Source organism: Thermobia domestica, chromosome 10 (genome assembly GCF_964235325.1).
Source record: "Thermobia domestica chromosome 10, izTheDome1.hap1.1, whole genome shotgun sequence".
Taxonomy (NCBI): domain Eukaryota; kingdom Metazoa; phylum Arthropoda; class Insecta; order Zygentoma; family Lepismatidae; genus Thermobia; species Thermobia domestica.
In genome coordinates, this window is record NC_137463.1 from 139,594,378 (window position 1) to 139,621,498 (window position 27,121).

Sequence of the window (27,121 nt, forward strand, 5' to 3'; positions counted from 1 at the left end):
TGAAGAAGGAAAGAGAATAATAGTAATAAAAATCGGGACAGAATTTTGGTAGTATGTCACTGTCAGCTATTTTGAATATTATAGGTGGATTTGTGTATACGATTTGTTTCTTATTTTCTTTTTCGCGAAATTCTATTGACGAGACATTGAAGTCTGTAAAAATGAGTTTCCGTATTTAGTTCCTTTTGTGTATGTACGTTCATTACTATCATCAGAACACATATTTAAGAAATTTAGGCATGTCTGTTTATGTCTAATACATACATTCGAAATCAGTGGTACTTAAATGATATGCAATGAATTTCAGCATCATGTAAGTACTATTCATTAATTTTCATAAAAAGCATTAATAAGTTTTATTTATTACAGCATGCGGAAGAAATCAAACGCAGATCATTACTGTTAAAGGTTCCAAAGGAAGCTGTCAGCTCCAAGAAAAGACGAAGAGCTGGAACTGTTGTGCATTGCGATTATCTCAAAAAACAGCAGAAGCCTGCTAATCGCAGACGGACCGATCCTGTTGTTGTATTATCTACCATTCTAGAGTCAATTTTGAATGAAATGAGAGACCTTCCAGATGTGCAACCATTTTTATTTCCTGTTAATGCGAAGGTATGTTCATGCCTCTATTGGTATAAACATTTCATATAAAATGTAGGGTTGGGTGTCTAACGTTTTATCTGTTCGAGCGAATATGAACAGAAAAAGTGTCCAAATTTCTTAAAGTTTATTCTTTTTTTAAAAGTAGAAAATAGTATTATTATTAATATAAAGCAACCTTATAATTAATAGTTAACAAAGCTATAGAATAGTTATGCATAGATTTCTGGATTACTTTTCCTGAAACCTACTTTGAAATATTTCTCTTTCAGTCACCCGTCCAACTTTTTAAGACCATCTGTACCGTACATTGAGTTCATGTGCTAACAATTTTATGTTCAAATAAAGCTCTTAATATTAGTTCAGTGTGCTTTCTGAAAGCGAAAAAATGAAATTTGAAATCTTTGAGTTTCACGTCCCACGGTTATGCCGGCTAGGCTAAAGGAAATGGTGATAATGAGAAATGAATGAAATGGTGGAATGAAGAAAGTGGGAGGAAACGGGAGAGCACCGAGGAAACTCAGGAACACGGTGTTTGTCCACCACAAAGTCACTTGGCGCGAGCTAGGATCGAACCATAGATTCCATACACCAGAGGTGAATGCTCTACCACTGAGCCACCGCAACCCCCTTTCTAAAAGCGAGTGCTTCCTTTCACATAACATATTAAAATGAATTTTGTGTTGAAACAAGAACTCGAAAGTAATAAAATATTCTTGAGGAAGAAGAGAGGATATCTTAACGACGTAATTTGAAAATGGATATAATTTAGGAGCATGAATACATGAAAATAAGATGATAGTATTATACTAATAAGAAATACACATTTAAATAAACTACTTTTACAGTATTATAAGAAAATAAGAAAGAAACGATTGATCTATAAAGCTCAGATTGTTTTAAGAAATGGAAATCATGTATATGGATAACAGCTGTAAATAATGTCTAAACCTGTAACTATTAATTTTTTTAAAATCGTTAATTTTTTTATGTCCGTATATTTGGTGGACCATTTATCTTGAAACAACCTCAAAAGTTTTTATAATAAAATCAAAAGGGACTACATCAGGTTTACAAATTTTAATTGTATGTAATAAGTAAAAACAAAATACCACATTTGTTGGTCAGTGTTGCAAATTAAGGAGCTACAGTGTCACAAACATCCAAATTTATAATCCTCTACATAGTAATAAAGCAAGTGACACGAAAGTGGTATGCACATCCACAGTTACAAGAGATTGTAAATGACCTCTTTTGAAGTAGTGCTTACATAAATACCACATCCAATCACGTAGATGATTTTCAATAAATGTAAAGATCGTACGGCGGTTTACAGCAATTTGATATCTTAAACTGTTCCGGAAATATGATATATGATAAAAGTTGTTAAAATTTGCAACGTTGCTTAAAATCATGTAATTGCTAGAACTTGTATACAAAGCTATAGCTGAAATGTCAAAGAAACAAAGGAAAGTAATAATCGTTTTCAAGATTTTCCACAAATACCTCATTTTAAGTAGTTTAGCACTTTTTACCAGTATTTTTCTTATCCCGAACAGTTTAAGACATAAATGTGCTATAAACGACACTATCATCTTTGTTTGTTGGAAACCATCCACATGATTAGATTTGATACTTATCAAATCTCTATTTCGAAATAAAGCTTTTGGAAAAAAAAAATCATGTTTTCAGTTCCTTGTTCTTATTTATTGGAAATACCTCATATCGTGATCGTAGTATTTGGCACTAAGGTACTGTAGATATCCTATTACCCGTTCGTCTCACTTGTGTGATTACTGTTGTGACTCTATTCTTAGTTTGCAGCACTGAACATCAAATATGATATTGTAACTTTTCATTTAACATGTAGCATTGAAATGTGTAATGATCGGAGGTAGTGCCATATTACTTATTATTTTATTGTTAAAAGTATTTTAAGTCTGAGGATCCTTATTACATACTTAAGTTTGCCGTTCGTCCCGGAAAACCCGGGACCGTTACGGAATCGAGATTTGCGTACCGGCGTCCCGAAAATCGTTTTCGGGACGCTTAAATGTTCCGGATTTCAGCGAAGAAGAAAGAAAGGGAGTGTTATAGTTTGCTTTTTCGCAGGATTATGTACATAATTATTCTCTTCAACTTCTGAGTATGGCAATTCAAAAGTTGAAAAAAACGATCATGTTGATGTTTGCATTCATGTGAGTTATTGTGTTGTTAGTTTGTTAAAAATAATAGAAATAAAGTGAAAATTCAACGAAAGAAGTTCTTTAAAGATAATGAAGGCCGCCAGAACATATTGCCAATGAATTTACCGCTCTTAAAAAAAGGATACAGCACGAACAGACAAAACACGTGAAAGGAAACATCATACTTTGAATGAGCTAAAACAGACTCTGAAAGCCACGAAATATAACAGATCCTGAAAAATTAAAAGAAAAAAAATTGCTTACCATGGTGGAGGGGGTAAACCATCTGCTTACGTTTGCTTAACTAGGGAGAAGAAGGTCTACTGAAATGACTAAAAATGTGATTACGCAATACTTAAACAACTATCTAATGGAAGAAAGTAAATTAATATATAACACTTCTTTTCATTTTAAGCATTTCAAACATTCTCGTAATTTAGTAGCGTCCCGGATTTTCATTTTTGAAATATGGCAACCCTATAAGTACTTAAATTACCAATTTTAACCTCAGTTTACATAGTTTACACATATTGAAGGATTTTCATACCTAATTACACATGCACCTCATATATATATATATATATATATATATATATATATATATATATATATATATATATATATATATATATATATATATATATATATAACATTTAAAACATAGTTCTGACCAGAACTTTTTTTTTTTTTTGTTTTGTTTTGTTTTGTTACAGTTTCAAGGATCTAACGTCCTCTTCATGAGACATTTAGAAAAGACGTATAGTTATTAATATAATTAATTTTGTTCTGGTCAGAACTGTTTTTTTAAATGTTACTATGATTATCCAGAACCATGGAATTTGTTAATATATATATATATATATATATATACACACACGAGGTGCGTATCTTTACTAGTCTTCAAACCATTAGAAAGCATATTTCCTAAAATTATATGAAATGTTCCATTGTGCACAGTTCACTAGACTCTCAAATCGCATGAAAGTAGATGAAGCTCTTACTGTGTTTTATCAAATTGTTAATACTATATTTGACGAGACAGTTCCATATGGGAGATTATGTATTAGTAAGAATTATCCGGTTTGGTTTAAAAAGTAAATGATAAGGATGGAAAGTAACTTAGAAAGAATTCAAAGAAAATTATAAATGATGCGTATTATACATATATTGCTAAAATAGAACATAAAATAAAAAATAATTCGTGTAACTTGCGGAAAGTAGTTTCTGATAAAGGGAGTAAAGAAAAATGCGATACCTGTAATATGAGACATGGAAACGACATTGTAATTACAAATAATAATATTTCAAAAGAATTTGTGAAATATTTTGAGTCTGTTTATAGTGACAATTTTGCAAATGTGGTGTTTAATGATTATGACTGGCAACATCCTAATACGCTATCCCTGAATTAAGTGAGTTATGCGGTGTATAAAATTGCAATAAAGAATCTAAAATGACCCGATGGAATAACATCGTATGTACTTGAGGGATGTTTAGAACCACTTACGAAGCCTCTGTGCTCTATATTCAATTTAATAATTTGACAAATCTTTCCTAGCATTTTACAGATTAACATAGGTTTGTCCAGTGTTTAAATCTGGTGATGCAAACAATGTTCATAATTATAGACCAATTGCAATAATTTTTGCACTAGTAAGAGTATTTGAACAGCTATTACATAATAGTATCATATATGAAAATCAGCATGAATTCTTTCCCCACAAGTCTGCAATGTCAAATCTTGTTAATTATGCATAGGATGTATATTTCACATTACACACTCGTTGGTGTGTTATTCCATCTATTACTAATTCTCTAAAGCTTTTGACACTTTCAGTCATAACATTTTGCTACATGAGCGAGGTAACTTCCAATTTTCCACCTAATTCTTAAAGTTTCTAAAATCAGATCTAAGAAATTTGAAGCAGTATGGAATGTATAAGCAATGTAAGTCATATGAGTACATTGGTAAGTCAGATGTACATCAAGATTCTAATTTGAGTTCACTATTAATCATATTATATATAAATGAGTTACCTCCAAAATTACACCATACTAATTGTTTAATGTTAGCTGACGACATAAAAATTTATAAAGAAATTTGGAACTTTGAAGATAGTTAATTATTACAAAAATATATCAATGCGTTGTAGAAGCGGAATTCAAAGAACTTACTCCAATTTAGTTTAAAGAAGTCTTGTTATATCTTTTTAACTAAAAACAAAATTGACATTACTCCAACATATTCTGTAAATGGCCACTTAATGAATTGTGTGAAATCTGTCAAAGGCTTAGACGTAAATTGACATTTAGTGATCATATGCAGTATGCTGTTAGCAATGCAATATATATATATATATATATATATATATATATATATATATATATATATATATATATATATATATATATATATATATATATATATATAATACGAGATTAAATCAAATTTAATAATATATTTGTCCTGAAATTACTTTATAATGGTGTTACTAGATTTCGATTGGAATATGGATTGGTTGTTTGGTCATCTACTAATAAATTGCATATTGAAAGAATTGAACAAGTTCGAAAAAGGTTTCTCCCTTTTCTGTATTAAAAAAAAAAAAAAAAAAAAAAAAAAAAAGCGTTTCTGAAGAAATTCTCTCATAGAAGATTGCTAATGACTTTAGTAATAGTGGCTTACTTACGAAAATTGGATACAATAATAAGAAGGTTAATTAAAAATCAAGACCACGTTTAGTTTATCCTAAATCTAGAAACGAGCATTTCAAGAATTCTCCTGTAACAAGAATGTATTCCATTTATAATAATAACCTTTCATATAAATAGTATAAATACAAGGATTTGGATTTCAGTCTCCCGTCTGACAAATATCTACAATCACTTAAGCGATCATGTAAAGATTGTACACGCGCTTTATAATACTCAGATATACTTATTGTATGTATGTATGTATTAATATGCATACATTTCAATTTTCATATTTTTCTTTTCTTTTACTTTTGTTTCGTCTGTACTTGAGAACTTTCTAAAGTATTTTTTTGATTTAAAATTTTGTATTTACAATTGTAATATATATACATACACGCACTTCTGTAATCAAATGTAAATCCTCTTAAAATGGAGTGATTTTTCTCTGTTGATGGTAGAGCTAAGTAATATATTTTTATAACCGCCACCAGGTTATAGAAGTATTTTTTTGTGGACGCTCTGTATATTTCGTAAAGACAGTGATTATTTTTTCGATTTATACTTTATTCTGCGACGCAAATAAGTTCTTTCTTCGGTGGGAATTGCTTCTTTCCCACGCAATTGAACAAGGAAGTCTTTCATCGTTTTCTCATATGTATATTTAAAACATTGCTTTGTGGTGAGAACATTTCAGTAAGCGGCGAAGCTTCTCAGTGTTTCTCCCTGACTTATTAATATGCACAGTATATACTCTACAGTTATTTGGAACTAAATTAAGTGCGTTTTTAATCGTTTATGGAAATATTGCAGTAGATTAGAGCAGATCAGAGTAGACCAGGTGTTCAAGCGTCAGATCGTCGTCAGCCACATCGCTTTACCAGTTCGTTATCTGAATGTTCCCACAGTCAAGTTATCGCAATGTCTTGTGCGTCGTGGCCAGTGGACTAAAATTAACATCACTTCTTTTCAATATTCTGTTTGCATGTACATACAGGTGATTTAACCTGAGTTGAACTGCCAACATTGATTAAAGGACCAATGCAGCTCGTATCTCGAACCTCTTGGTTCGGGGAGTGTTACTCCACGTTTCGAGGTAGCAACCACTCACGTCGCGTCGAGATTCAAGTATAATATTGTGCTAAGGGGCATAAGCTATTAGCCGGTAAAGGACGTTTTCTTATGGCTAGCCCCAATCAATAAGCGCCAGGTTCATCTACGTAGTGCGATAGTTATAAACGCACATTAGCATTCCACTTTGGAGACTGTGTTATTTCGCTGAAGACTCGTGTCGACTGTTCAGGACTTTGGAGCGGCAACCATATTACTACGTGGGATTATCCCGGCGACACTTCCCGCAGTGCTAATCCCCCAAGTGCGTCAATGGTGTGAGAAAAGTATTTATAGTGAAATCTCAGTTATAATCTTATATATATATCAAAGTGATAAGGGCTACAGTACAGGGTTTTCATAAAGTCTGAACGGATTTAATTTGCTTATAATTTTCATAAAAATGCTCATAATGTAATCAAATAAAGTACAAACGGTAGCGGAAGGATTAAATTTTTACTTGGCAACACTGTTAGATAAGCGGCAACTCTGAACACGTTGAGAGAGGGAGAGGGAGGGCAAGGGTCAGTTTCTTACCGAATTCCGTCCATTGTTGTTTTCATTGTTGTTTCAATGTTGACTGGTAAAAGTAAGTTGTAAGCTGTATTGGTGTGTGTGTGTCTTTTAAAGAAATAAATAAATGAAAAACTCCTCTGAGGAGACTATTTTTTTTACCGTATCAAAGATGGCGTCGGTGAAAGAGAAAGCGCAATGTGTTCTGTGGTACGCAGAGCTAAAATCACCAATTCTGGTGTGTCGAAAGTTCACCAAAGAGTTCAAAAAGCCGGCATCGACTGAGAGTACAATCCGAAAGTGGCATGCTAAGTTCTTGGAGACAGGAAGCGTCCTGGACCGTCCTCGAAGTAGGAGGTCGCCAACATCGCCTGCAACAGTGAGCAGGGTAAGGGAAATCATCATCAATAGCCCACAGAAGTCGATTCCTAGACGGTCCATGGAACTCGGAATTCCACAGACAACCGTGTTTAAGATAGCCAAGAAGACGATCAAGGCCAAAGGTTACAAAATCAAAATAGTCCAGGATCTGCATGATGAAGATTTGGACATCCGGTTCAACTTCTGTGACGCCATGCTCAAGCAGTTGGAACTTGGCGACGTTCTCCTTTCAGCCATCATGTTCTCAGATGAGGCAACCTTCCATGTCTCCGGGAAGGTTAACCGACACAACTGTCGCGTTTGGGACACGGAAAACCCAAAGGAATTTGAGACACATGAGAGAGATAGCCCTAAAGTGAACGTTTGGTGCGTTGTGTCCTATGATCATCTGATTGGACCGCTCTTTTTTGAAGAGGAGACCGTGAATGGAGATTCGTACCTGGATATGTTGCAGATATATCTCATTTCGGAACTGGAGGCACGTGGGATCCAGAACGACATCATGTTCCAACAGGACGGGGCACCCCCTCACTATGCAATCAAGGTGAGACAGTTCCTTGACGAGAAATTCCCTAATCGATGGATTGGCCGCGGTGGCCCGACCGCTTGGCCGCCAAGATCACCCGACCTTACCCCTGCGACTTCTGGCTTTGGGGTCATGTGAAAACGGAAGTTTATGCAAAGAAGCCAAGTGGTTTGGAGAACTTAAAGGACAAAATCAGGGCGTCCGTGGCTGGCATTTCGGATCAAACACGGCGGAACGCTGTGAGTGGATTCCAGCGCCGCCTACGCGAATGTGTGGACGTAAATGGCGCCCAGTTGGAGGTGTGGCGGTGAATGAACTGAGCTGGTGCAGATTACAGGTAAAAATTTAATCCTTCCGCTATCGTTTGCACTTTATTTGATTTCAATATGAGCATTTTTATGTAAATTATAAGCGAATTAAATCCGTCCAGACTTTATGAAAACCCTGTATAATGAAAAGTAAAGTATGATTTTAATAAAGCAAATAATTATACATAATCAGTGTTAAGAGTTGTGATCGTTTCTCTTCGTTATTTTTCTTTTTAATAGTATCGTAATAAATAAGTATAGTGTCATTTAACCCAGTGTGTTTTCGTTGTGTGTGTGACTGGTGTTTGTGTGCGTTATGGTCTGGATGACCGTCTGATCGTCCATGAGGCTTTCTAGACGAGACATCCGAACCTCTCGGCGCCTAATGCTCATCTCATCATTGAGACCGACGAGCAATTTGGGAACGATTTTGTAATCCCTTCTTGGAGAGGTCTTTCAACGTCCTACTCAGGTAAGTCCAGGTCTCAGGAGAACACTCATTGGCAGGACCTCGGAGGACAACGGAGGACAGACTACGACCAGGCGATTACAAATAAATGGTACCCGAACAGCGACCAGACACTCTGAGCGATTACAAATAAATGACGCCCGAACTACCGACCTGAATCGAGACCGTTGGTGCTCGAATACTTATAAGATCAATATTTTAATACATCATTTCTTTTCCAGCTTAAAACCAGTAATCTAAAAAAAAAAAAAAAATCTCAGGTGATTTTAATCATATGTTTTTGTGATAGTTTATTTTATTTTAATCGTACGTTTTAGGTTTATTTTTGTCCAAGATGGCATATCAGGAAATAGATTTGGCTACTAGATTAGGTTTATTTTTTCAAAAATTAGAGGTTGGAGAAAAAAGAATCAAGAGAATTTCGCTCACCTTAGAGAGAGTTTTCTCGAACTGAGGAACGAGAATAAAGGAAACCTAGCTAGATTAGAAAATGAATTAAAGAGTGAGTTAGATCAGAAGTTAGACGCTGTACAAAAAGAATGTCGCGTAAATAACGAAAGATTAGAGCAAAGTATTAGGACTGTAGAGGCTGAAAGTAAACGTAGGAACGAAATCCTTGAACAAAAATTTGATGGCATAATACTTAAGATTCACAACAAACTTGCTGAGATTAGTCATAGTACTAAACAGGCAATCGAACTCGCCACACAGACCATCGACGAAGTCAAGCAACAAACTGAAAAAAAACATGCTATCTTGTAGAACATATAGAGACAAAAGTTAGTAAAATCCAGAACAATATAGGAGGTTTGTACAATTGCACACAGTCCCTCCAGGGTCAGTTGGAATCAGCCTGAGATGTGTGTCAGGCTAACAAGGAGCGCTGTAGTACTTTACATATAGATACAGTCGATAAATTAGATGAGATGCACGAACGTATCGAGGAAATTTCTGAACGCGTAGAAAGGCAAGGAAAAGACATTAAGATGGTATACGAAGAAGCCAAACTAATAGATTATAATATGAAAGTAAAAAATGAATCTAATGCAGAATGTTGTGCTGAAATACGGGCAATAGATAAGAACATAAAAGAAAGAAATATGAGCGGTCGTTTTTCTCCCATATTAATATGTATGTGGAAATATGTTTAACTTCTATATTTTCTTGTAATTTCTGATTAACGTTCTTTTCGTCTTCTGTAGACCACTGAACGACCGTAGGGAAACTTCTTCGGGTAGGATATTTCAGAGGAATAAATATATTTACAGGGAGGCAATATTTCCTAGAATAGCAGTTCTATTGGAAAATAGACTTGGCTAATCCATTGGATATTCCGTAGCTAACTGTATTTTTGCCATCAATCGCAAAATATAGTTTTCTTTTCTTCCTTTATAGTAACCCGTAATTATTAGATTAAATTTTTTCAGTATATTTTATGGTCTAGTAATACGCCAGTGAATATTTTAATGTTTATGAACCGTAATTATATTGTGTATTGGTATGGTAATACGTTGTAATGTTTTTCATATTAATTTCGAGAAAATTGTATTTTAGTTACAGTATGTCCTAGAAACTATTTGAATTCGATATAGATCCCGAAAAATAAACTTATTTTCTATCTTTCCAACAGCATGAAGCCATAAAGATTTATGAAAATTACTTTCTGTGAATTATTTCATATGCTCAATGACTTTGAATTTTAATGTGTTAATAAGACCATTTTGAATATTTTGTAGCAAAGATGCCTAAGGAACTTTAACTGTCTTGGAATGACATAACTGTTTTGTAGGCAATTTAATTTTGATGTTTCAGGCCGGCCAGAAAGTTGTAATGTCGTTGACTATATTTTCGTGTTTGTGTCCTATGTTTTTCTTTTAATAGGTCTCATGTATTTTGTCTTGCAGAGACATATTTTTACGATGTTACGAGAGCATTTTTGTGTGTTTACACATCTTTTCTAGGTGGAAGAACCGAAGTCGGTACGATATGTTTCAGGGAATATACGTGCATTTTGCTGAATATTAAAGTGTTTATATTTCAGTTATGTATAGAAACATTTTTGTAAGTGCCTATGGTTGCAGGCCTTTTCACGTTTCTAGTTTTGCACCGTAGGAAATGATCGCATATTTTGTGTGTAAGTATGTGTAGTATTATACATTTTATTCCCACCTATGGTTTTAATCAATTCATGGCGTAATGACCGTTTATTTTTAGGAATGTTTGAACTAGTGAGTCAACTTCCTTGATTCAGACCTTCGAAAAACTTCGATCTACACTGTATAGTTTTCAACGCTTTATTAATAAATTCTTTTGCAGACAATACGAACACGTTCTGGTAACCCTACAATGTTTACGTTTTTCGGAAGTGAATAACAACTATTATTCTAGGCCTAAGCTAATAATAACTTTGTTACACAATGAAATCGTTTGTTATATTGAGCATTATCGAACTAAAGTATCGATTTTCACATGGCGAGCAGATGTCATTTTGATCTTATGGCGTACTGAATTTTCTTCATACATGTCAACGAAATCACAATCTTCTTTTCTTGATATACAGAATCATGCTTGTTTGTTGGAACTACTATGAACGTCAGTTTTAACACTTAAGTTGTTTTTTTTTATTGTTGGGAAAACGATTTTTCGTTCCTTTTCTTTAAACAATACAAGGCACTTGTAAAAAAAAAAAAAAAAAAAAAAAAAAAAAAAAAAAAAAAAAGAGGACATACAGGTGGAAACCTTATTTTGTTTGCATATTGTCAGTTTATAATGTGTTTATGTTTTCATTCATTTTACTTTTTCAATGATTTTCATATTTTTCAAATATATTACAATAATACTGAAACTTTGACAATAATTTTAATACGTTTAACATGTTTGCTATTTGCATATTCATTCATATTTTAATGTTTTAAATACAGGTATCAGTATATTTTAAAAGAAGACATTTACTAACTTTTATTGCAATGTTTGATAATTCTTTAAGTCGATATTTTCATGAATAGTTATTGAGTGTGTATATTTACTTCATATTATACCAAATAAAATGATCGAAACGGAACACTTAAAAACATTTTACGAAATGTATTGTTTTAAAAAAGAAAAAAGGAAAACAACAATTTAAATAGCTCTATGAACGCTTTCTGCGCACTTTCAGTGAAAAAAAGTTATTATACAGGTGTTTAACCCATGGCCTCGTTTCTCACACCAATGTATTAAAAAAAAAATCCCTTCTCCCCCCATCAACTCAACATTGGAAAGCAACGTGGCACGTTCTCCCCAGAAAGATAGCATGGTTTCAACATACGAGGAGACAGGATATAAGGAAACATAACTGCACCAATTGTTCAAGAGGATCGTATTAATTTATGGAACATTTGGATTGGACATTGCTCATGCAGGAACCTCATCATGTTATAGTGAGTGAACAACTCATTTAACTATTTTAAATAGCCCTTTTACAGGTGAAAAAACATGGAACGCTTATGCACGTCAATCTCACACCCTATCACAGTGTTGCCAACTGACTGATTTTTAATTTTTGGTGAAAAACCTAATTTTGTTCCAATCTCATTAAACGGCCAGGAGTTCTTCACCTCTCTACGCACACATTTGACAGGTTGTTCCTTTCGTCAGACGTCAATCTATAACCGCCACCAGGTTATAGAGGTATTTTTTGTGGACGCTCTGTATATTTCGTAAAGACAGTAGTTATTTTTTCGATTTGTACTTTATTCTGCGACGCAAATAAGTTCTTTCTTCGGTGGGGATTGCTTCTTTCCAACGCAATTGAACAAGGAGGTCTTTCATCGTTTTTTCATATATATATTTAAAACATTGCTTTGTGGTGAGAACATTTCAGTAAGCGACGAAGCTTCTCAGTGTTTCTACCTGACTTATTAATATGCACAGTATATATTCTACAGTTATTTGGAACTGAATTAAGTGCTTTCTTTAATAGTTTATGGAAATATTGCGAAACGAGACATCCGAACCTCTCGGCGCCTAATGCTCATCTCATTATTGAGACCGACGAGCAATTTGGGAACAATTTTGTAATCCCTTTTTGGAGAGGTCCTTCAACGTCCTACTCAGGTATGTCCAGGTCTCAGGAGAATACTCATTGGCAGAACCTCGGAGGACAACGGAGGACAGACTACGACCAGGCGATTACAAATAAATAGTACCCGAACAGCGACTCGACACTCTGGGCGATTACATTTTTTTAAAAAAATATTTAGTCATACCAAAATCTAGATACCATTTCTCCAGTTCAGCTGTTGCTCCAATTAATTCACATACTTTCAATTGGATTTAAATATGAAGACTGTCCAGACCAAGCTGCAAACGGACAGGGCCCATGATGTTCCTCCAACCATGTACAAATACTGTGAGTCTTGTGAACACGAAAGTTGTCATCTTGGGAGGTGAAAATTTGCACTGCATATTCATCATAAAGATTTGGAGGAATGACAAGCCTCTAAAGACACCCAAGTAAACTTGATGGTTAATGTTCATATTTATTTCTATAAGTGGGTCCTAATCGTGGTCCGAGAAACACCCCTTCACAATTATAAAATATCCTAGTACACTTTCCTCACATTGCTGATAAAAATATTTATCGGGCTTTCAGTGTACTCTACGTCTTGGGTCATTGAAATACAGACAAAACATCGACTCGTGGGACCATAGCACATGTTTCTATATCTTTACAGTCTAATGTATGTGTTCTTGAACACGTTGAAGACGTGCAGCGGTATATGCTGCATTTAGTATTGGCCTTTTTCATGCTATTCGACTCCAAATTTGTATTGAAAGGAGTTCCCTTTGCAGAATATTCTTTAGGAAAGTGGTTGGTTGGGATAGACCTCCATTCATAAACTGCAGCAATTCTGGTTTAGTTCGACCTTGACCAGGTGTGAAATTAGTTGACAATCTGTCTACGTTTGGATCTTTCTGCCTCCACAGTTCTAAAGTCGGCCTGCGTTTGCACCCCTTGTAGATCCATTTTTCAGTCCATACTGACACAGCAACAAATAGAGCAACATCATTTATTGTGTCCATGTACACGTCAAAATACAATGTTTCCTTTTTGTCATTTTGTTACATCTTCGCTTTGAGTAATTTTGATGAGCTACTTCTATACAACCGACTAGCATATTCATCCCAGTTAAATGAAATGGTCATATATCAGTATATCAGTAGCGATGGGTCATTTCGCGCGTTACCAATGCAACACCAACTCTTATGAAAAAAAAAAAAAAAAAAAAAAAAGAGATCATTGTTCTGGATGGGAATATTTCTATAGTCCAGTTAAATAAATACATGCATATATGTCAATTACCTATTAAATAGCTTACAATCAATGCAGTGACTGATCATACTTAATATTTATGCAGAATCTTAAGTTTTGCATCTGATCGCTGTGATCACTTCGGCTTCCGTATGATCCAAGCTGAAATGACTATAGGTTTTGATATTCTCATGAAATTTCATAAAAGTGTTAAATGATTTTCAAACAAATTATCAAAATTAGGTATACTTCTTTTAATTGTAGTGTATGTTCTTTCTTAATATTTTTATTTGTAGTGGTGTGTTCACAACTAATTAAACATTATTTTTTATTATCGAGGTTGTACCTGATTATTATAAAATTGTAACACGGCCAATGGACTTGCAAACCATTCGTGAGAACTTAAGGCAGAAAAAGTACCAAAGTAGAGAAGAATTTCTAGCAGATGTTAATCAGATTGTTGAAAATTCAACACTTTACAACGGTAAGTGTAAAATACAAGAATGAGTAACAGAAAGAAAGAGGAAAACATTTATTAATATATCTACATAGTACTATTTGTGAAATTTGCAACATCAAGAAACACTCGTATGAGTTAATGAAATTTATATCACAGTTGCAATAAAGAATGATCACAATTTCAGAGCTGAACAACACCTTTAATCTTAATAAATCAGTTTGGCTTGAATTCTCAACATGCTGCAACCAGAACCTCTACACTTAATATTCATTCGAACGGGTGTTGGGTACGTTCATGAGTAATCGTTTATCATGATAATTGTATGCAATTTCACAAAACATAACATTGTCTATTAGAAGACACTAACGAACAAGACATCGACGAAATATCACACACATGTTCGATGAACTGCATGTCTGCTGACTGAGCAAGCTAGCGAAACAGTGATGCTCGTCGATCTCGAAGGAGACTTGCACATTCCGGGTTGCATATATTTGTGCATTATCCTGTTGAAATACCAGGAAACTTTACTGATGTAGTGGTCATTGAAGAAATTTTCAGTGTGTTGTGGCCGAGTTTATGTGTTTCACCTAAATTCGCCCCATTTCATCACAGCTGCTATTCGGCTGCTAAACGCTTCAGAATGCACACCAGCAGATCGGCCTTACCAAATGATACCATCCCGCGGGAATGCGCCACAATTGCAGTATAAATTGAAGCAGAATTTTGAAACTACGATCGTCTACCACTCATCACGGCCCATTGTACAGGATTCCTACAGACCTGAAAAATCAGGGAATGTCTGAGAATTTGATTTTTGTCGGGAAAAATCAGGGAAATTATCGAAAACTTCTTTAATGTCAGAGAAATTACTGAAATGTTCTTTAATGTCAGGGAAATCAAGTAGTCTTTCTCGGTAACGAAGGCAAGTTTGAAGTGGTAAGGTCATTTGGGACGTTGGGATCATGCACAACAGTATAGAATAATAGGTTACAGATGCATTAAGTTATATCAAGGTGTGTTGTGCCATAATTCGTGTTTAGGTTCTTAACTCTGTAATTCGTTGAGCTACAGCATCTTGAATCTCTTAATGTAGATAGAGAGTGGCGTCTCTGGACTGAGAGATACATACGTCTTTTAGAGAAGGTTCTCAATTCGACCTGTGTTGTGCGTATATTCAAACAACTGTTCGACACAGATTTTAATGGTTCTTTTTTCCTTTCAAAGAGTTATTTTCCGGTTGTTCCACACAAATTTCATGAGGATCTAACCATAGTCTTCGGAGGTAAACCATGAAACTTCTCAATGACTGATGTTAATATCATAATTGTGTGTGATGTACCAATTTTGTTGATTTACTTTTTGTTTGAAAGAGTGTGTTCTCGTGATGGTTTCATATAAATTTCATTAGTATCTGATGTTTTGATAAAGTGAATACTTTCAAATATCTGGGATCAATATTAACAGATGAAGACCATATTCACAAAGAAATTAAATGTCGACTAAAAGCAGAGAATTCGTGTTATTATTCAGTCCAAAATCTCTTCTCGTCTCGAATTCTGTCGAGGGATATGAAGCTTAAAATATATAAAACGATAATCATGCCTACTGTTGTGTGTGGTTGCGAAACATAGTCGCTTACTCGGAAGGAAGAACATAGATTGAAAGTATTTGAGAACAAGATCCTGAGACGAATATTCGGATCCAAGAGAGAGAAACGGGAATAGGGAATGGCGGAAACATCATAACGAGGAACTACATAATTTATACGGTTTGCCCAACATTGTTAGGGTCATCAACTCTAGGAGGCTCAGGTGGGCAGGTCGTGTAGCCAGAGGAACGCTTTCAAAATCGTAACTGGAAGACCGACCGGAAAACGACCATTAGGAAGACCTAGGCGCAGATGGGAGGACAATATTAAGATAAATCTCGCAGAAATAGGAATACAAAGTATAAACTGGATCCAATTGGCTAAGGATAGAAATCAGTGGAGAGCTTTTGTGAACGCGCCCTTGAGCCTCCGGGTTCCATAGGCCATACAGTGAGTGAGTTAGTTAGTCATCGGAGCTAGGCCATGAAATTCCTCAATGGTTGGTAGTGTTAATATGGTAATTAAGCGAGTTCACTGTATGCATAGTCACGCATAACTTCAACACCGATGTGCTGATTATTATTATTATTATTATTATTATTATTATTATTATTATTATTATTATTATTATTATTATTTTGGTTTTGGTTTTTTAAAGTTTCAGAAAGTATACTTTTTCGCAGATCCCATATAAATGTTATCATAGTCTAATAAGTCTTGAAGCTGGACTGTCTTAACTCCTCAACAGCTGATAATCTTACTACTGTGTGTATGTTTACATATAATTCCTTATCGCATAAACCAATTAATTATATTTTGTTACGCATGTTAATATATAAACCTTTGTCAGCGAAAATCAGGGAAGGTCAGGGAAAACAGTTTACAAAAATCTATGGGAACCCAGTTGTACTCAGAGGAGTTTGTTCTGTCAGTGCAGGTCACTGTAGAGGAATGTGAGCTGATGTTGTCTAACCATCGACGTACACAAAGCCAAACCTATCGTCACAACTCCGCGTGAAAATTGAATTATTTATTGAACAAATTCCCAGATACAGCTTAACTTTGCCATTTTACACAGAGAAATATGAACAAACAGGAAAAGAAAGAAACAGTGTCAACAAGTAGTGCAAAAGTAATATTATTTTGTCTACACTCGTTTAATTGCTCTTTCAAACACCGGGTAGCTCGAAAAAACGTCCACATCTGTTTTTAAATTTCGGGTTATGCGAGGAGGGACACGTAAGGATAGTTCTTGAAGTAATGTTTCTGATCTTAAGTTTCCATTAACTATTCTATGAAGAAATTTCAGGTTAGAGTTATTTCTGCGTACTTCCGGAGTCTGGATATTAAGATATCGCAAGAGTTCCTCGTTAAGTAATATTCGAAGTGCGGAAACACGAAAATGTACTATAGAAATAAAGAAGTCAAGAATAGAATCAAGTCTAGAGAGATGTGTAGGTGCTACTATGGCCCATATGGGAGAGCAGTATTCGATCTTGGGCGCTCTTAGGAGTTTTATAGAAAGTTGCTAATGATGACACAGTACGTAGTTCAGTAAATCGATAATGAAGCCCCATCATGCACATTGAATTCTTAAGTACTGAGGAGATGTGGTCAGAGAATGTGAGTTTCGAATCAAAGATGACAACAAGATCATTATGACTGGCAGAATGTGTAATAGGGGAATCGTTGATATGGTATGTCGAGGAAACGGGAGACATTTTAATATTAATGGTAATACTGTCATATTCCTTGCTGTTAAGTTTCAAATGCCATATTTTACACCAGCCTATAAGGTAATTTATGTGTTCCTTTAGGACAATCGTGTCATGGAGACATGATATTTCTCTATATAATTTACAATCGTCAGCAAAAAGTAGAAGGGCACTAGGATGAGCTGATAAATGTAAGCAGAAGCCATCTATATACAGGGCAAATAGCGGAGGCCCAAGTACAATTCTGTGAGGCGTCCCTGAGATCACAGGTTGGGGTTAGAAGTCGCCCCTGAAAGAACAACTCTCTGTTTACGGTTCTTCAAGTAGCTGGTGATTAAAGAAAGAAATTTGCCGTGTGTATTAAACCTTTTGGAAAGCTTGTGGAGAAGATGAATGTGACTGAACAGAATCAAAGGCCTTGGAGAGATCAAAGTAGATAACATTTAATTGAGTATTGTTGTTCATACATGTAACTGCAAAGGAAAGAAGAGTTTAAGTGTTTCGGTAGAAAGCCATGCTGAGAAATGTGAATATAAGGTGAAGTGAATTTAAGTTGCCTGTACCTAGGTAGTATTGTACAATGCTATAATTTCTATCAAGATAATGCGCGCAAGATGTATGTTACCCTATGGTGTAGTCACATTATTGCCAGTCCACTGCCCAGTCGTCACCGACGTTCCCTTCTGCCCATTACTTTCACGGACACATCAGTATCTTAGAAGCATGTCTATATGTGACCACTTTTGAAGAACAAGAAACCACATTCCTGTAGGCTGATCAGCTACTGTATTCGAACGCAGTGGTCTGTTTATATTGCGCTGATTACCATCGACGGTGCATAGTAGCCCTTGCCCACACGTTTCGCATTCGCTCGCTTGTGCTTCACTAGTTGAGTACTGTATAAATCGCTCTCTCATGAAATATCTCCGCACACCGAACCGAGTTTGCGTGTGTGGAGATATTTCATGATAGGGTGCGTTTGCACTGGTCTGTTGTACAAATCCTAAGAACTTTTAACACATTTTCATCATTCAACCTTGGAATTGTATGTTTTACAAAAACCAGTATAGTTCATTAGTAGCAGTTAAAAATTATCCATCACTTTTATTTTTTATTTGTTGATTTTATGTATGAAGTTCTGAAAAGTAACGATCAAAACCAAATTAATAGTTTTCATTTTAATTTAACTAACACAGCAGAAATACTTCCTTTTATAGAAGTAAAGAACACCAGGATGCTCAAATAAATAGAGTCCTCTGGACCCTTATCAGTTTCAGAACAGTACATGCACGGTACTTGCTAACCTATTCCATTGACTTTTTCGTATATCTGTTCCCTTCAATATAGCCTTCTGAGTGATAGGATATGAATTATAATTTTTAAACAGTCATGTTTCTACAGTTTACAGTTTCTCATCGTAATCCCACTTTGGTTTAGCTAATGTTTCAGTTCATCAACTGCAACTCAATTGATCCACTTAAGTGAACTTTCAAGAAACAGGAAATACTCTGTTAATGCAGACATTCAATTCAGTAAGTATTACGTCTTGCGTTGTTTTCCGAACTATCCAGGAATAGGATTATGGAAACTTTCGTCAACTCTTATATATCAACTGATACAGAGTTGAAAGTTCTAACGAATCCCATGCGTATGTGTTTTGCTTTCGTTAGTCTTACTTATCAGCTAACGAACAGTTTCTACACATAGACTCACGGATTACAGTCCATCTGAAGAATCATAATTTACCTTGATGAAATCTTCAGAAATTCGTACAATAGAGATCTTAGTATTAACATGACCGAAATTCCCTTATTTAACAGATTCAATCACATTGACGTAAACATAAAGACTTAATTAAATTTAGCTAGTCGTATGAATAGTGTCCACAAAAAAACATTTAGTTTATTACACTCGCTTCATCCACTATAGCATCTCCCAAAACCCCTGCTGAACCTCTTTTTAAGGAGAATTGTTCAAATTCAACAAAATATTATCCAGTATTAACAAAGGATTTAAATAGTTCCGTAAAAGTAATGATTTCAATGCATTTGATTTGTGACTTGCTTCTTTGTACTGTATAATGGGAATATTGAATTTCTTGTTGTATTTCTAAGGAGTATTTAACAATCTTAAATAAGTAATGCAGGTGCCGACGGACATACACATTTGACTTATTAAATGTGTTATAACAAATGATAAACATCAATCTTGACAAATCTTACAATCAATAGCCAAGCCGAAAAAATACTGAGTGTAATTTCCCAATATATGAATCGTCTACATAAAGTAGTTTTCAAAACTAACAAACACAAGTTCACCTAATTTCTTTACGTTCAGGGCAGAAAATCTGACTTTATTACTCATGAAAACCTTTTTGGATGAAGAAAATTTGCCAAGTCGGCAACAGAATTTAATTCTGGTTTTCCTGTTACAAAACAACAAAACTTCTTTACACATAAAGATTAGCCAAACACTAGAGAAGTCTCTCGTTTAATTCTTAAGACATTTTAATTTTGTTATTGTACTTATAATACAAATAAACCGCGGCGATGTAAATGTGTTGTGTTAGTTTTTACCTTTACTTGCAACAAAGTGCTTTCGAGTCCCCCGCTGCTTTAGAAATTTCTGCCACTATAGTCACGTTAGTTCGGTCAAAGATACCAAGAAACGAAGAAAATTACAGATTTATGCGCATACATAAATCTCAAACGTTTAGACGTGAAGTTTTTCTCCTTTGTATTGTAATATTTTCTTCTTTACCTCCAACTGTTTCACATCAGTTAATAAATTTCTCACATCATAGACAGGAAAAATTTTTATGAAACTTCTTTATTTCCTCCAGCTCGAAGTATTCGCAATGCTGTATATAACTTGTTTAAAGAGTATCTGATTCCATCCAGCTCTCTAGTAAAATTACACACACACACACACACACACACACACACATATATATATATATATATATATATATATATTATACAGGGCGTCTATAAAGTCTGACCCTGGGTCATTTGTTCAGAAATGGTTGGGTAGATGGAAAAAACATCGAACACGTATCCCATTATTTTTAGGGGCACACAATTTGAGTGAAAAAGTGTTGCCCCAAGGTTCCCTGGGGGTCCTAGATGGAGTCCAACTCAAAATTTTCAAATGGCAAGGGGGTCAAGTAGTATATCGTTGCAAAGGTATTGTTAAAAGAAAGAAAATGGTACCAGTCCCGAGTCCCTACATGAACCCTGTGCAAAATGGCGGTCGGTCAAGATGTCAACACAGTGCGCATTGCAAATTCTGTGACCACCTCTAACAATCTGAAACAGTGAATCAGATGTCAAAAGCGAACAACACGTGTCGCATCATTTCAAAAGTACAACATATCGAAGTAAAATAAATTACTGTGTGTTTCCCCGTAGGGTATGAAACGGGTTTCATCTCAAATGTTTCAAAGATACAGGTATGTCATATTGTATGTCGTGCGAAGATCTGAATAAAAAGTATTGTTATAGCACGACTGTCCAAAAATAATATTGGCGTCAAAAATATCGATCAATCATGCTTCGTACTACAACATTTTACTAGTAATGAGTGCAAAATCACTACATAATAGACACATGGATTTTCAAATTGTAGGAAATTGATGTTGGAGGTATTGAGCTCAACGCTGTTAGCCATCGGAAGATATACTGTAGGTTTACTGTAGAAAGATTCGAAGAATTGCACGCAGAAAGAAATAATATGAGACCAGGCTTTAAAAAGGGTACCGGTAGTTGTCAAGAATCGCCAAGAAGAAGAAGAAGAAGAAGAGTGATGACGACGATGAGAAGACGAAGGGGGAGGAGAATCCTGTATTCAGAAATCACAACTACAATGAGACTTGACCAAACTAGTTCTTAAGGTTACTGGCACCTCTGATAAACACTCATTCTGTATCAACATTCCTTATACACAGGAACTGAAAATCCTTTTCTGTGCTTCGTGCGGAAGAGAGTTTGCTTCTGCGCCTGTGTAGCCACACTGTCTCGTATACGTATTAGTTAACAACATTGACAGCTGCGGTAGTAAAGCATTACAACGATAATGTATATTTCGTATATACTTCTAAGTATCGTTTCTATTTACGGGCAAAAGTGCTATTTTAAAGGCACAAGCTGTTAAGAAGAAGAAGAAAGTATATAAGGAAATAATTTAAATATTATGTATTATATCGAGATATTTCTTGTTTTCGTTGCTTTGACGACTTGTTTATCTGGTTGATATAGTAATGTAGAAAGATAGAGAACGAAGAACCATATTGTTAGAATTGGATGTATATTATTTTAAAGTGATAAATAAGGTATATGTTGAAATATACATATTATAAAGTGAATTACTGTTGTGTGATTCAATGTAATCTCGTGGACTTTATAAATATTCAAAGTATATTTGAATCAGGGAAAGTAACCTAAGAACGTAACTTTACAGCATTGCCTGTACGATTAATAGGTGTGTTTTTGATTTAGTTTAAAGCAACAAAATCGAATCATTTACACTTTCATTTCTTGTGCCATTTCATGCTTTGTTTTCGCACTTACCGGCCATACGATGGTACGCTCAGCGGAAGACAAAGTGAAAATAATTTTCCTTTATGGAAAATGTGGTAGAAACTGCAGAGCAACTTATAGAAGGTTCAATAAATTATTTCCTGACCGACCAATCGATCACAGGTATGTATACGATTTAGTATAGAAATTTCGCGAAACACAAAGTGTAAAAGATCGGCCACGCTCTGGTCGACCTCAAGTGGATAAATGCACAGTGCTAGAAGTTCTTGGGAACGCTATTATAACACCCCAGAAATCTTGGAATGAAATGAGTGCCTCCTTGGGCATTCCCAAACCAACAATCGGCAAAATCCTGAGAAAACATTCGTTTCATCCATAGAAAATGCACATTACTCACGAGCTCAGTGAGGATGACTTTGATAGTCATCTTGAGTTTTGTGAAGTAATCACTGCACGAATCGCTGCAAATAATCAGTTTGTACACAACATTTGTTTCAGCGACGAAAGCACATTCTTTCTTAATGGACGTGTTAACACTCAAAATGTGCGTTACTGGAGCGATGCAAATCCCCATATCTTCAGAGAATACTCAAGAACCACAAAAACTAAATATTTGAGCGGGAATTTTAGGAAACCATATCATAGGGTCTCTGTTCATTGATGGCACTTTAACCAGGGAAAGATATTTAGATCTGCTCGTAAATCTAGTAGACCCTATTATTACAATGGTCATTGAAACTGCTACGACTGAAGAAGGCGAGCCAGAATTTGATGCAGAAGAAATTATATTTCAACAGGATGGTTGTCCTGCACATTATGATCGCACTGTGCTTCAGTATCTGGATCATAAATTCTCAAACAGATGAATTTGTAGGCGAGGAGCAATTGAATGGCCGGCTCGATCTCCAGATTTATCTCTAAATGACTTTTTCTTATGGGGACACCTGAAAACTGTAGTCTACAGAACGTAACCAACTTCATTACTGGAATTAAGGGCCCGAATTGCTATAGCTTGTCGGAAGATACCACCACTTACTTTTCAGCACACACTTCAGGAATTTGAAGATCGTTTATATTAATGTCAGGAGGTGAATGGTACACAACTTCAGCATTTATTAAGTTAAAGTTCAGTCCAGTTTTACACCATGTAATTTTACTTCGAATTTGATCATAGTGGGGCTAGGGAGAAGTGCAGAATGACCTCTGCATTTACACATGCACAAACGACACAAACACAGACGAGGATTTTACGTACCTGACTCAGGTATTTCGAACGACACACCACTTCAATTGCCTTTCCATTTAAAAATAAATTGAGTTAAACACCATTTGAGACCATAGGCGTAGTCACAGGGTGTGCCGGGTGTGTCAAAGAGAATTAAAGATAGATATTTCAATAAGAAAGAAAAAATAAGCAGCATCTTTCTTTTTCCAAGGAAAATTATTAAGAGTACAGATTATTCGAAATATTGAACTTGTTGAATATACTCTGTTTCACCCTCCTTCCTTAAATTACTCCAAAGTTCAGATGTAAATCTACTTTCGGCTGTATCTATTGTCAGATCGCTTCGCAATGCTGTGCAATCCATGAAAAATTAGTCTCAATTCATTTAATTTTACAATGAAGGTAAGATCTCTGATAGTCTGGAGATTTCAATTCCTCCAGTGAAGAGGCCCAAAATTGCAAAGAGTCTTGACAAATCAGTCAGCCCGCAGTATTTGTACGAAACAAATTAAGAGGAGATGAGAATTTCTTATTATTGTTATCCTCTTTCAGACTTAGTTGTTTGTAGTATTGATGAGATATTTAGTCAAGAAACTACTAGTCATCAGTGTCGTGGGAAATCTAGTTGACTTGAATGTAAAGGATGAAGAAATAACCCTTTTAGCTAGAACATTCAAATTGTCAAGAAACGAGTTGGCAGCAGAACTAAGACTTCTGAAAGGAAAATCGTGTGAACCTAAAAGAAGTTCTTCTGTTATGCTACAGGAGTGGTTTCAGTGATTGGAGAAAGAGGATAAAAAGAAGATATTTATTGCATTCTACTCTATAATACAGCGCTTTTATACCTGTTACAAACTGCACGTGTGAGAGAACTTCCTCCAAGCTTACTCAAATTAAAAGTAATTTAAGAGTAACTTAGAAACAAGATAAATTGGAAACCCTGCTCTTGCTGTTTGTGGAACAGAAAAGAGTTTCGTCTATTGATGTAAATGAAATTATTGATGAATTTAAGAACATTGTGTCTTTTGACAAATGTCTCTTGTTATAGATTATGTGCATTTTGATGTATTTGTTTATAATATTTATGAACGTTTAGTGTGTGTGTAATTTCAATGCAATTTGAGTTTTTTTCCACTACATAGGTATATCCAAACATTTTCAACGCTGTCATTTATATTCCTTTAAAAATATTAGTGCAGGTAAAGAGCCAAGTGATTGTATTGCTACAAAGGTATTAAAAAGGCATAAAACCAAATTTATTTTCTTTGTGCACACCTAAATATAAAGTTCTAGCTACGCCTATGTTTGAGACTCTAAGGCATGCCCTGGTTGGACCCCATCTGGGAACACTTTCACTCAACTTGTGTGCCCTAAAAGTAATGGGATACGTGTTCGCTGCTTTTTCCATCTACCTAACCGTTTCCGCTGGTATTCTTTTGTTACCACGATAAGTATTGTATTTCTGAAACGATGAGAAATGTGTTTGTCTCGTTTCACATCTGATTTTCTGTTGTAGATTTCTATGCGTGGCTACAGACATTTCAGTGGAAACTGTATTAATATCTTGACCGACCGACATTTTGCACAGAGTTCATGTAAGGACTTGGGACTGGTATCATTTTCTTTCTTTTAACAATACCTTTCCAACGATATACTACTTGACCCCTCTTGCCATTTGAAAATTTTGAGTTGGACCCCATTTGGGACCCCCCCCCCCAGGGAACCCTGGGACAACACTTTTTACCTCAGTATGTTCTACTTTTAAAATGATGCGACACGTGTTGTTCGCTTTTGACATCTGATTCACTGTTTCAGATTGTTAGAGGTGGCCACTGAATCTGCAATGCGCACTGTGTTGACATCTTGACTGACCGCCATTTTGCACAAGGTTCATGTAGGGACTAGGGGACTGGTACAATTTTCTTTCTTTTAACAATACCTTTCCAACGATATACTACTTGACACCCCTTGCCATTTGAAAATTTTGAGTTGGACCCCATCTGGGAACACTTTCACTCAACTTGTGTGCCCTAAAAGTAATGGGATACGTGTTCGCTGTTTTTTCCATCTACCTAACCGTTTCCGAACAAAAGACCGTGGTCAGACTTTATAGACGACGTGCATATACACTATGTGATCAAAAGTATCCGGACACCCCCCAAAACGTACGTTTTTCATATTAGGTGCATTGTGCTGCCACCTACTGCCAGGTACTCATCAGCGACCTCAGTAGTCATTAGACATCGTGAGAAAGCAGAATGGGGCGCTCCGCTGAACTAACGGGCTTCGAACGTGGTCAGGTGATTGAGGGTCACTTGTGTCAGAAGTCTGTACGCGAGATTTCCACACTCCGAAACATCCCTAGGTCCACTGTGTCTGATGTGATAGTGAAGTGGAAACGTGAAGGGTCACGTACAGCACAAAAGCGTACAGGTCGACCTCGTCTGTTGACTGACAGAGACCGCCGACAGTTGAAGAGGGTCGTAAAGTGTAATAGGCAGCCATCTATCCAGACCATCACACAGGAATTCCAAACCACATCAGGATCTACTCCAAGTACTTTGACAGATAGGCGTGAGGTGAGAAAACTTGGATTTCATGGTCGAGCGGCTGCTCATAAGCCACACATTACGCAGGTAAATGCCAAACGACGCCTCGCTTGGTGTAAGGAGCGTAAACATTGGACGATTGAACAGTGGACAAACGTTGTGAGGAGTGATGAATCACGGTACACAATGTTGCGATCCGATGGCAGGGTGTGGGTATGGCGAATGCCCGGTGAACGTCATCTGTCAGCGTGTGTAGTGCCAACAGTAAAATTCGGAGGTGGTGATATTATGGTGTGGTCATGTTTTTCTTGGAGGGGGCTTGCAATCAGTGATGAAAATTTTCCGGAAAATTTTGCGATTCATAAAAACATACTCCACTTATTCCTACATCGTTGTTTAGCCGTGATGTGAGGTGGAAAATTTTCTTCTAAATTTTTCCGGAAAATTTTTCGTTCTTAACAATATCAGTTATCAAGTAACAATTCCTCAGTATTCATAAAATTGATTGAATTTATGTATAGAAATGTTAAAAATTGAAAGATCGTTTAAAGAATCTGAAAATTTTCATGGCTCAGACAATTTTCTGTACTATGTAGGAACAAATGAAACATTTTTTCATGAATCGAAGAATTGTCTGTCCTGTACAGCGATGAAAATTTTCTGGAAAATTTTGAATCGGAAAATTTTCCGATTCATAAAAACATACTCCACGTATTCCTATATCGTTGTTTACCCGTGATGTGAGGTGGAAAATGTTCTTGTATATTTTTCTGGAAAATTTTCCGTTCTTAACAAATATCAGTGATCAAGTAACAGTTCCTCATTATTCATAAAATTGATTGAAATCATGTATAAAAATGTTAAAAAGTGAAGATCGTTTAAAGAATCTGAAAATTTTTATGGCTCAGACAATTTTCAGTACTATGTAGGAACAAGTGAAACAATGTTTCATAAATCGAAATATTT

At 35.5% G+C, this 27,121-nt stretch overlaps 1 protein-coding gene across 4 annotated transcripts in view; it reads left to right on the forward strand.

Annotated features, from left to right (window-relative positions):
- The window catches only part of Taf1 (TATA-box binding protein associated factor 1), a 726,438-nt gene that overhangs the window by 534,767 nt on the left and 164,550 nt on the right, over positions 1–27,121 (forward strand). For all 4 annotated transcript variants that reach the window (XM_081728611.1, XM_081728610.1, XM_081728612.1 and 1 more), the window contains 2 exons: positions 370–612; positions 14,417–14,561. In XM_081728611.1, the coding sequence (XP_081584737.1) occupies positions 370–612; positions 14,417–14,561 (388 nt within the window). The remainder of the gene's footprint in view (positions 1–369; positions 613–14,416; positions 14,562–27,121) is intronic.